The 12,740-nt window shown below is 46.2% G+C and overlaps 1 protein-coding gene across 4 annotated transcripts in view; it reads left to right on the top strand.

Annotated features, from left to right (window-relative positions):
• The window catches only part of CCDC73 (coiled-coil domain containing 73), a 410,197-nt gene that overhangs the window by 336,472 nt on the left and 60,985 nt on the right, over positions 1-12,740 (top strand). For all 4 annotated transcript variants that reach the window (XM_063944472.1, XM_063944471.1, XM_063944473.1 and 1 more), the window contains one exon: positions 9,214-9,324. In XM_063944472.1, coding sequence (XP_063800542.1) covers positions 9,214-9,324 — 111 coding nt within the window. The remainder of the gene's footprint in view (positions 1-9,213; positions 9,325-12,740) is intronic.

The raw sequence follows: 12,740 nt of genomic DNA, 5'->3' as shown, positions 1-12,740 counted from the left end.
TTACCTACATTCTGGCTGCTCTCTGCGGGAGAGAGCAGCCAGGTCGGCTCAGAGGGCGGGCAGGGGAGGCTGTGACGTCGAGGAGGGGGTGGGCCGGAGTCGGGACGGGGGCGGAGAAAGGGAGGAGCGGGGCAGAGCAAGGGCGGGGTCATGATGATGCCTCTTTTAAGCCACGCCCCACTCTGTAATGCCGCGATCACCAGCATTACACTGCAGGGGGCGTGGCTATGATGACGCGATTCAGCAAGAATCGCGTCATCAACTGCACGGAACGCCCACTTTACACACTAAGTGGGCGGACGGGCAGGGGGGACCCCACGAATCGGGAGACTTGCCTGCTCTTCTGGGGGGCCGGGAGGGTCACCCGATTTTCGGGAGCCTCCCGGCCATTCCGGGAGAGTAGGCATGTATGGGCTGATTCTGGGAGCAAAATAAATGGGGGGAAAAAGCAAGTAACTTTGTATCTGGACAATCCTTGTTGCAATGGCATAGGGTGCAAATGCATTCTTTATTTATTTCTTTTTCTTTTGAATGCAGGGTAATTTCTGGCTGCTATTGCCCTCAAATACTAGACGACTTTATAATTACAGTGCAGTTTAGATTAGAGTTTGCACACACCCCTCTCAAATCTAAATCTCTGCACCTTACATTTTCCCCACCTGCAATGCAGCAGGGTTTTACCAAGGTGCACAGTTACTTCTTCTTCTTCTTCTTGTTTTGCTCCTGATTGTGTCTCAGCCCCATTTTATGCAGCAGTTTACAGAGAATATTTCAGTCCCTTAGTGGAGCTTCCCTATCACATGTCTCGGGATCCCGACAGCCGGGATACCGGCAGCGAGCGCAGTGTGTCCCCTGGCGGTCTCACTCGCTCGCCACGCTTCAGGCCCGGTGGCAACCTTCAGTCGCCACAGGGTTATATTCCCCCCTCGGGTGGTGGCGTGACCACCACCCAAGTGGGGATTACAACAAGTGGTCGGGATTCCGACCGCCAGTATTTCACCAGGTGTCGGGATTCACATGCACATTAGAGTACATTTTTTGGAAGAAGCCAATCTCTGTGTTTTTGGAGTGTAGAAGAAAATTGGGGCACCCGGAGGAAACCCACGCAAACACAAAGAGGACATAAAAACTACACACAGATTGTGCCTTGGTCAGGAACAGAAAGCATGACAGGGCTGTGAGGCAATAATGATAACCACTAAGCCAGTGGTTACCAAACTAGGTGCTAGGTGCCTCAGGGCACTTGCAGGGATGCCAAGGGTTGGTGGTTCCAGGACCAAATCAAATTATTTATGGTCAATGTAATAGACAATACCAGTGCTGGTGGCTGCTATGTCGATAACATAATGACATAAAACATGTGGATAAATAGAAGCATAATCACTGTCCTACGCCCCCGCCAGTATAAATATCTATTCTAAAGCTGAGGAAAAATGCGCCATTACAGGGGGTGGGGCTTCTTCCTCAGGCAGAAAGCACACTGACCAGCGCCATTTTCTCCCAGCAGCTGCAGGGCAAGAAACGCTGATCCTCCTCTCCACTTCTGAATCAAGTATCAGGGTGTAAAAAGGGGGGGGGGAGTGTATATTCGGTGCTAAAACCTATTATTTGTAATAGAAAGCGCTTGAAAATTTCTGTGTAGAAAGTACGTTACACAGGGATTTTGTCTCTGTGTACAAAGTACGCGACGCAGGGATTTTTTGTCTCTTGTGTACAAAGTACGCGTCTCAGGGATTTTTTTTGACGCTGAGTTGTGAGCTGGCAATTCCTTTCTGTGTCCTTCTGACAGACTTTACTGTGGGTCTGTCCCCATTAAGCCCCGGAGTGTCTGTGGTGTGATTGTGCACGTGTGTGATATGTCTGAGGCAGGGAGCTCTTCCCCTGAGGGAGCCATTTTAGGGACACAGAGTTGTAATGTGGTGGTGCTGCCGGCTCACCACGAGCCTGAATGGGTGAAAGAATTACGTGATAGTGTGAATCATATCAGTAAGAGATTGGATAAGTCTGAGCCTCATGCAGAAACCTGGAGAAAATCTGTCGAAGATGTGATTTTTAATAGTTCTGCTTTTTCATCCACAGGGGACCTCTCTGGGTCACATAAAAGGTCATTTACACAGGTTGTACAGACTGATACCGACACGGACTCTGATTCCTGTGTCGACACTAGTGATTCCAGAGGAATAGATCCAAAATTAGCAAAAAACATTCAGTACATGATTGTTGCTATAAAGGAGGTCTTAGAAGTTATGGAGCCCCCTCCTTTACCTCAGGAGAAGGCTTACTTTTATAAAGAAAATAAAATAAATGTAACTTTTCCTTCATCTCATGAGCTGAACACTCTCTTTGAGGGAGTCTGGGTAAAACCTGAAAAGAAATTTCAGATTCCCAAAGAATTCAGGTAGCTTACCCTTTCCCTGCAGAGGACAGGAAAAGGTGGGAGTCACTCTCCGTTTTAGACAGTGCCCTGTCACGGTTAACAAAAAAGGTGATTCTCCCTGTGCCTGGGACGGCTTCACTGAAGGAGCCGGCAGACCGCAATTTGGAGAATACGTTGAAATCTATTTATGTGGCCAGTGGGACACTACTCAGGCCTACCATTGCCTGTGCGTGGGTGAGTAGTGCTATTGAAAAGTGGTCAGAAAACTTGTCATCCGACATTGACACAATAGATAGAGACGAGATACTCCTAATGTTAGGTCATATCAAAGATGCTGCTGCATACATGCTAGAAGCCATGAAAGATATTGGTCTCTTGGGATCAAGAGCCGCTACCATGGCAGTCTCAGCACGGAGGGCGTTGTGGATTCGCCAATGGAATGCTGACGCAGATTCAAAAAGGAATATGGAGGCTCTCCCATATAAAGGTGAGGCCTTGTTTGGAGATGGACTGGATGCTTTAATTTCTGCGGCTACCGCAGGTAAGTCGACATTCTTGCCTAATGCTCCTGCGCCGGCGAAAAGAAAACATCACACTCAGATATAGTCCTTTCGGCCCAATAAATACAAAAAGGCTAAAGGTTCCCTTTTCTTTGCGGGTAAAGGAAGGGGAAAAGGAAAAAGTCCACAGCGTCTACAGGATCACAGGAGCAGAAATCAACTTCTGCTTCTGCCAAATCTTCAGCATGACGCTGGGGCTCCCTTGCGGGAGTCCGCTCAGGTGGGGGCATGTCTGAATCTCTTCAGTCAGTTCTGGGTTCAATCTGGCCTGGACACGTGGGTCTTACAAATAGTGTCCCATGGGTACAAACTGGAGTTTCAAGACATACCCCCATGCCAATTTTTCAAATCGGCCTTACCAGCTTCTAGCCCAGAAAGGGAAGTGATAGAGGCAGCAATACAAAAATTGTGTCAGGTCAAGTAATTGTCCTGGTTCCCTTGTCGCAACAAGGAGAAAGGTTTTATTCAAGCCTATTCGTAGTTCCGAAGCCGGACGGCTCGGTCAGACCGATTCTAAACCTGAAAACTCTGAATCTCTACCAGCAAAGGTTAAAGTTCAAGATGGAAGGGCAGTGATTTACAGTGTGGAGGAAGGGGACTTCATGGTGTCAGTGGACATAAGAGATGCCTACTTACATGTTTCCATTTATCCTCAACATCAAGCTTATCTGAGATTCGCGATACAGGGTTGTCATTACCAATTTCAGACGCTGCCGTTTGGACTCTCCACGGCACCGAGGGTGTTCACCAAGGTGATGGCGGAGATGATGGTCCTCCTTCGACAGAAAGGAGTCAATATAATTCCTTACCTGGACGATCTCCTGATAAAAGCGAGGTCCAGGGAAAGGTTGGTGCAGAACATTGCACTCTCCCTGACAGTACTTCAACAACATGGTTGGATCATAAATTTTCCAAAATCACAGTTGGAACCGACGACAAGATTGTCTTTTCTGGGGATGATACTGGACACAGAAGTACAGAGGGTATTTCTTCCAGTAGAAAAGGCTCTGGAAATCCAGAGAATGGTCAAACAAATTCTGAAACCAACAAGAGTGTCGATTCATCAATGCATTCGGTTGTTGGGAAAGATGGTAGCGGCCTACGAGGCCATACAGTTTGGCCGATTCCATGCCAGAGTATTCCAGTGGGACCTGTTGGACAAGTGGTCCGGATCCCACCTACACATGCACCAGAGGATAATCCTGTCATCCAAAGCCAGAATTTCACTCCTGTGGTGGCTACACAGTTCTCAACTACTAGAGGGACGCAGGTTCGGGATTCAGGACTGGGTCCTAGTAACCACGGATGCAAGTCTCCTAGGCTGGGGAGCAGTCACACAGGGGGAAAGCTTCCAAGGAAGATGGTCAAGTCAAGAAACTTGTCTTCACATAAACGTTCTGGAGTTGAGAGCCATTTACAATGGCCTTCTACAAGCGGTGCATCTTCTTCAAGATCAACCCATACAGATCCAGTTGGACAATGTAACAGCAGTCGCGTACATAAACCGTCAGGGCGGAACGAAAAGCAGAGCGGCGATGGCAGAGGTGACAAAGATCCTCCTCTGGACAGAAAGACATGCAAGAGATCTGTCGGCAATTTTCATTCCAGGAGTGGACAACTGGGAAGCAGACTTCCTCAGCAGACACGATCTCCATCCAGGAGAATGGGTCCTCCACCAAGAAGTCTTTGCAGAGGTGACAGGTCTTTGGGGAGTTCTTCAAGTAGACGTGATGGCATCTCGTCTCAACAAGAAGCTTCAGAGATATTGTTCCAGGTCGAGAGACCCTCAAGCAATAGCAGTGGATGCACTAGTGACCCAGTGGGTGTTTCGGTCGGTGTATGTCTTCCCTCCACTTCCACTAATACCAAAAGTTCTCAAGATCATAAGAAGAACAAGGGTTCAAGCGATCCTCCTTGTCCCGGACTGGCCAAGGAGGTCTTGGTATCCAGATCTCCAGGAGTTACTCATAGAAGATCCTCGGCCTCTTCCTCTTCGCGAAGACCTGCTGCAGCAGGGGCCGTGCGTGTATCAAGACTTACCGCGGCTGCGTTTGACGGCATGGCTGTTGAGCGCCGGATCCTAGCCCGGAAGGGTATTCCCGAAGAAGTCATTCCCACTCTGATTCAGGCCAGGAAAGGGGTAACGTCTAAACATTACCACCGTATTTTGAGAAAATATGTGTCTTGGTGTGAATCCAAGAAGGCTCCAACGGAAGAGTTTCAGTTAGGACGTTTTCTCCATTTTCTTCAGGCGGGTGTGGATGCGGGCCTACGATTGGGTTCAATCAAGGTCCAGATTTCGTCCTTGTCCGTTTTCTTTCAAAAACAATTGGCCTCCCTTCCAGAAGTTCAGACCTTCGTGAAAGGGGTTCTGCACATCCAACCTCCATTTGTGCCTCCTGTGGCACCATGGGATCTTAACGTGGTTTTGCAGTTCCTTCAATCGGATTGGTTTGAACCTCTCCAGGAGATAGAATTGAAGTTTCTCACTTGGAAAGTGGTCATGCTGTTGGCCTTGGCATCTGCAAGAAGGGTGTCTGAGTTAGGGGCTTTGTCTCACAAGAGCCCGTACTTAATTTTCCATGAAGATAGGGCTGAGTTAAGAACTCGTCAGCAATTTCTTCCTAAGGTGGTTTCTTCTTTCCATATAAACCAACCTATTGTGGTGCCAGTGGCCACTGACACCTTAGCTGGTTCAAAGTCTCTGGATGTGGTCAGAGCTTTGAAAATTTATGTTACAAGAACAGCTCGAATAAGGAAAACAGAGGCTCTGTTTGTCCTGTATGCTCCCAACAAGATTGGGTGTCCTGCTTCTATGCAGACTATTACGCGCTGGATCAGAGGTACGATTCAGCACGCTCATTCTACGGCAGGATTGCCGGTACCGAATTCGGTGACTGCCCATTCTACTAGAAAGGTGGGCTCATCCTGGGCGGCTGCCCGGGGAGTCTCGGCGTTACAGCTTTGCCGAGCAGCTACTTGGTCAGGGGCAAACACGTTTGCTAAGTTTTACAAGTTTGACACCTTGGCCGATGAGGACCTACAGTTTGGTCAATCGGTGCTGCAGGGTCATCTGCACTCTCCCGCCCGTACTGGAGCTTTGGTATAACCCCATGGTACTGAAGTGGACCCCAGCATCCTCTAGGACGTTTGAGAAAAGAGGATTTTAATACCTACCAGTAAATCCTTTGCTCCTAGTCCGTAGAGGATGCTGGGCACCCAGCCCAATGCGTACTTTACATGCAGTTGTTATTTTGTTGAAAATGTTTTCAGCACGGCTGCTGAAATGTTCATACCCGTTGGCATGTATTTTGTTGAATGCCATGTGTGCGGCATGGTTGAAGTGTGAGCTGGTATGAATCTCACCGTTAAATTAAAAGTAAATCCTTACCTCGAAATGTCCGTCTCCCTGGCCACAGTTCCTATACTGAGGTCTTGAGGAGGGGCATAGAGGGAGGAGCCAGTTCACACTCTAGAAAAGTCTTAAAGTGCCCATGGCTCCTGCGGGACCGTCTATACCCCATGTTACTGAAGTGGACCACAGCATTCTCTACGGACTAGGAGAAAAGGATTTACTGGTAGGTATTAAAATTCTGTTTTTTGCTGAATTTCTCAATAAGAAACTTATGGCCCAGGAGATCTTCAGGAGTTATATACTGACAAAAACAGAGATTTATATTTAATGAAGTGCTTTTCCACTTATAGACAAGGAAACCTCAATATAACCAGCCACCAATTCACTGTGCGTCCCATTTCTTGAATTCAGGAGACGCTTGCAAACACTGCAGCTTCCACTTGGGGTACAATGATTCATCAACATCGTCATCATCAATTCAGAGATCTATTAAAGAGGCCTGGGCAGATTGAGTGACCTGCTGCATAGTTCATTTACTAATTTCAAGTAAAGATAAACCGTGCACATTTTTTTTTTTTTTATAATGAAATATTTTATTAGAGAGATCACAATGAACAATAGGGAACAATACGAGCAAAATCTCAATTACAGACATGAAAAAAACAAAGTAAAGGTCAGGACCATACAAATACATATAAGAGCGTGATACGTGATCCATTTTTAAGTCATAACACAGATTACAAACAGAGAAAAAATCCAGCATAGGCAGCATAAAGGTAGGCCATTAACAGGAAAATAAAAAAACAAAGTGAAAAGAAAAAATGGAGAGAAAAAAGAACAAAAATAGGAAAAAAAGAAAAGAGGAACCCCTGGAGTGGGTCCAAGGCTAAAATGATAGTAAGTCAATATCTATCATTACCTACTAAAAGTCAAATGGGGAAAGGACATTTTGAGAGGTCAACCACAGTCCCCATATATTAGCAAATGATTTGGAGGTATAGTTAATAATGCTAGTCATATATTCCTTGTGATAGATGTACCAGATGTGAGATCAAATCGAGGGCATAGAAGGAGGAGCAAGTAGTTTCCAATGCGCCGTTACCTGGCACTTCGTGGCATTGACCACATGACGCATTCATTCATTTTGATGTCTAGTCAATGAAGGGAGGCCTAAAGCGTGGATAACATATTTAGGGTCGTGTGGAATGGGAATGTTAAGTAAACGTGTCAGAAGGACGATGACTTCCATCCAAAAATATTCTATCTTACGACAGGACTACCGTATGTGAGGAAAGGTACCCTCAGTGGGAATTCCTTTCCAACATCTATCTGATATGCTGAAATACATTCTACTCAATCGAGAGGGCACATAGTAACATCTATATAGTAACTTATATGTATTATACTTTGTTCTAACACAAATTGAGCTAGAGTCAGCGTTATCCCAGATCTCGGCCCATTCCTCATCCTCTAAAGCAGTACCCAGATCCACCGCCCAAGCCTTTTCATGAGAATCAGGTAGGGGAAAAGCCTCCTCAACAAGCAGTGTATACAAGAGGGAAATTAAGCCTCTAGTCGAGGAAAATCTGAGACACAAAGCTTCAAAGGTGCATGCACATTGTTTTTATTGCAAATTAAATGCACAGAAACAGATGTGACACTGTTCCAAATGACACAATAACAATATGCGTTTTTACTTGTGTTTAACATAAATCCTATATTTCCAACGCATCTCTGTTTGCTATGCACTTTAAATAGCGTTAAGACATCTCAAATGCCAGCGGGTATGTAGCCTAATCTGTTATAGTCCACTCTGAGTTAAAAGTAACGTTTACCATTATAATGTTATGATGCATTGCAGTTTGTGACAAGCAATATTAATTATACTGTTCTATGGAGCAGGTTAAAAATCGGCTTTAGAATGCAGCCTTTATTCTCAGAAAGAACGCCGCTAAAACTGTTTTAGATCAAGAAATGTCCTCAGCAATTTCTAGTGAAAAGCTGAAGTGGAGAGGATTTTAGTTACATTTTATAATTTCATACTTGACTAGTCGCTCTGATGTGAATCCAAAAAAAAAAGGACTCATAAATATAATTGATCCAGTGTTTCACACATTGACAGCCATTGTCTGTTTGAGCAGTGTTTACATCTTGTTAGAGGTTGGAATCGGTTCACTGTCATGGACGCAGTGCCTTTTATCCTTACAGCTGAGAAAAAAATATATGATTAAAGTCAAAATTCCAGAGAAACCTGAATTGTGTGTGAACTGTTACTGTTGATTCATACAGAATTACCTCAATTTATCAACGTGACAGCAAAGCCAGTGTTGAGTAAACGCAGGAATAAAGTCTCTTCTTTGGCAGTGTTAAAGTCATGATGTTCATCGCTCGGAAAACACTTCTGAAGTGTCTTCATGTCCCGTATGTTTTAGGATATAAATGTGCATATTATATGTAATCATGGATGTGTCATTATGTAGACAGCTCCTGTGGCCATTAGGCTTTGCTTTCCATTAATAAGTACACCGAAATAATTTCAGTTATTACCTATTTCTTTATATTATGGATTTTCATTATTGCACGGTGCTACGTTTCAGATTTCCCCGCGCTTTATATTACGTTGTTGTATTGTTTTTTTTTATTCTTCGAGCACATTAAAACTCATGCAGTGAATCTGAGTAATGGCAAGTGTTTTTATATCCTTTTATTGCCATTTCTTCTCTCTAAACTCCCACTGTTTCCTGTTAGCTAAACTATAAGTACCTTTCTGTTAATTTATGAAAATTATTGTTGATAGCACATTATCACTGATCTGTGTGGCACTTCTAGCATGTTAGAAACAAAGGTCCAAGCTACATAAAACACATCAAAATTCATTAATGTGGTATTGATTATTTTTTGGATAATTAATTTTATTGCAGACCCTTGAAAGAGATAATGAGCTTCAAAGGGCAAAGGCAACAGAAAATGAAGAAAAGTTCCTGATGCTGCAGGGAGAGCATGAAACAGCTCTGAGAACGTGGAAAAAACAGGTTGAACAGCTCTTTGCATGAGGATATTGTGTTTCATTGTAGTCTGTTAATAAATATCACTAACATTCTGAGGTAAATTGGTAAGAAAAATAAAAGTTTATTTCATACCCTCCAACTGTACTTTTTGACCCGGTACAGCACTCTTTTTTTTTTTTTTTTAATGATCTGTACTTGCCAAAAAGGGCTTTGTACCGGTTCTTGGCGTCTCCCAATACAATTGATTCCTATGGGAGTGTTGTGAGGCCATGCCCCTTTGCCAGTGACCACGCCCCTTCTCTAATTTGTACCAATTTTTTGGCCCAGCCGTGTTGGAGGGTATGTTATTTAATTATATGCATGAGGATATTGTGTTTTATTGTAGTCTGTTAATAAATATCACTAACATTCTGAGGTAAATTCGTAAGAAAATGAAATGTTTATTTCATACCCTCCAACTGTACTTTTTTGGCCGGTACAGTACCCTTTTTTTCTTTTCTTTTTTTTTTCTTCTTTTTTTTAATGATCTGTACTTGCCAAAAATTCCTTTGTACCGGGTTTTGGCATCTCCCAATACAATTTATTCCTATGGGAGTGCCACAAGGACACGCCCCTTTGCCAGTGTCCACGCCCCCTTCTCTAATTTGTACCGATTTTTTGGCCCAGCCGTGTTGGAGGGTATGTTATCTCTTATATAATAGCCCAGATCTGTCACTCTGTGACTGTGTGGATAACGCTGGGCATGGCTAGGGGCTCTCATTGGGTTAGCAGCAGGTCTATCACACTCAGTCCACAGCTGATTGGGCGAGAAACGCCCTCCCACACAGGTTACATCCAATGGGAGGCTCTGCCCTTTGGTTGCTGTGTGTTCCCAGAGCAGAATTAACAATGGGGCTGATGGAGCTGCAGTTCCAGGTCTACACCCCAAAATAGTCCCACTGCATCTGCAGCAACATACCGTCAACAATTTACACATAAAAATTGGTACAAATTCGAAAAGGGGGTGTGGCCATGAGTACAGTGGTGTGGCCATGCCCCTTTTCCTATACTTTCAATGGAAGTTTGGAGCGCCAAAAATCGGTACAGACCACTAAAAAATGTACTGTACCTACCAAAAAGGTACAGTTGGAGGGTATGCCACTGCATCTGCAGCAAGTCTCCTCTGCCAGTACGCCTGCCCCCTCCGGCATCAACAATCCCCACTCCCTAGCCGCGGCACCGGTAGAACAAAAGCTGCTGCGGCCACCAGCATAGATGTGTATGAAAGTAGCGCAGCGGAAGGCTTTCATAGCCCTCCCTGCGCCGCATACTCTTTGAGCCCCGGAGCTTCCTCTGCGCGTGATGTCACAGAAGTGTCTCCCCGCCACAGCAGCGCCCAGATCCCCAGAGGCCCTGACTCCGCAACACAGCACCTGGGCTGCCGGTCTGGAAGCCCCGAGACGGCTAATGTAACGGATAGAGTGGGTGATATAGCGGAGGGTAATGTCTGGACGCTGAATCAATGTAAAAGGTGACAGTGCTGTGCAGTGCAGTGGGTGTGCAGTGTCACTGACACTGCACAGCACTCTCATCTTTTTCATTGATTCAGCGAGTTAGTCCGTTCTGCCAGCCAGTCACTATTGTTAGCGCCGGTGTCCCAACACGTCGCATTACAGCGAAATAGACACACTAAATAAACTACAGCTCCCAGCAGCCCCTAGAGCAGGAGCATTCCGATGCTAAGGGCTGCTGGGAGCTGTAGTTTATTGCGTGCATCTTCTTCCCTGTAGTGCGGCACGTTGGGACACCAGCGCTAACAAAAGTGACTGACTGCTTGGTTGCTGTGCGAGTCCTCGGGAGAGCCACTGCCAAAGGGAGGACATCAGCTTAGCTGCTTCCAGGAGTAGAAGCAGTAGAAGCATTACCCGCCCCTCCCCCACTCGCAGTACCTCTGGGCTCCATCCGCTGCACCCCCACACCTCCCTCCACCACCCGCGGTGACTCCAGACCCCCATCTTTTCCGTTTTTGTTTTTCATTTTGATTATAGTTTTATTTATGCCCAGCATACCGGCGCCTGGATTCTTACCACCGGCATGCGGCAGCTGGGCGAGCGCAAATGAGCCCCTTGCGGGCTCACTGCGCACGCCACACTATTTATTCTCCCTCCAGGGGGGGCGTGGACCTCCAAGAGGGAGAATAGTTGTTGGTATGCCGGGTGTCGGAATTCCGGCGCCGGTATACTGAGCGCCAGGATCCCAACAGCCGGCATACTGAATACCATCCGCTATTTGTCTGCTCGCCCAGGTACCAGTTTTGGAAACTACGCCTCCGATGTGAAAATCCGCATGTCTCCACAGCCACACTTGCATGTGTTAACAGGCGTACTTGCTTAAGCTTGGTACACACTGAGACAATATCGTCCCGATTTTACGTTTCCGGCGGAACCGGAACAACAAATCGGGCATATAGCTCAGTGTGTATGCTCGATTTGTGGGTGCCTGCGGATGTAAGCGTTCCCACGTACTGCTGCACAACCAACCAGGCAATAACGCTAGTGACCGCGGCATGTGTAATGAAGGAAGGAACGATATGTCGCTCCGACCTTCATTACGTAGATCAATGTGTACCCGTCAGGCCATCATATCGGCTGGGGACACATTTTCCCAGTGTGTACACAGCATAAGAGCTAGGCATATTAAACGGGATGCGGTTAATATCCCAGCAGTCAAAATACAGAGGCCGGAATCCTGACAGGGTCAGGATACCGATGCCAGAACTCCGACAGCCGGGATCCCGACTGTTGTAAGTATAGCTGCCGAACTTGGGTCATATTGTGAAGAAAATGCTGCAGATGTAGCTGGCTGGAAAAGTCTGACTTGTGGATGCTATAACCCTGGGTGTAAGTTGCACACTGATGATGTTGACGACATCTGATTTTTTGTAAATGTTAAAAACCACACCTATGTAAGCAAACACAGTAAAAGTGCTGCAACTCAGGAGGGTGCAATCAGAAATCTGCGGGAAATAAAGCCTGCGGACTAAGGGCCTAATTCAGACCTGATCGCTAGCAAGCGATTTTTGCACCGCTGCGTACAGATAGTCGCCGCCCACAGGGGGAGTGTATTTTAGCTGTGCAAGTGTGCGAACGCACGTGTAGCAGAGCTGTATAAACAGATTTTGTGCAGTTTCTGAGTAACCCAGGACTTACTCAGCCGCTGCGAACACTTCAGCCTGTCCGGGACCGGAATTGACGTCAGGAACCCTCCCTGCAAACACATGGACACGCCTGCGTTTTTCCAGACACTCCCTGAAAGCGGTCAGTTGACACCCACAAACGCCTTCTTCCTGTGAATCTCCTTGCAATTGTCTGTGCGAACGGATCCGTTGCACAATCCCATCGCTGAGCGGCGATCCGCTTTGTACCCGTGCAACGCGTCTGCGCATTGCGGTGCATGCGCAG

This window comes from Pseudophryne corroboree, chromosome 11 (assembly GCF_028390025.1).
Source record: "Pseudophryne corroboree isolate aPseCor3 chromosome 11, aPseCor3.hap2, whole genome shotgun sequence".
Lineage (NCBI taxonomy): Eukaryota > Metazoa > Chordata > Amphibia > Anura > Myobatrachidae > Pseudophryne > Pseudophryne corroboree.
The sequence above is the reverse complement of the archived record's forward strand: the minus strand, read 5'-3'. Positions and strand labels throughout refer to the sequence as shown.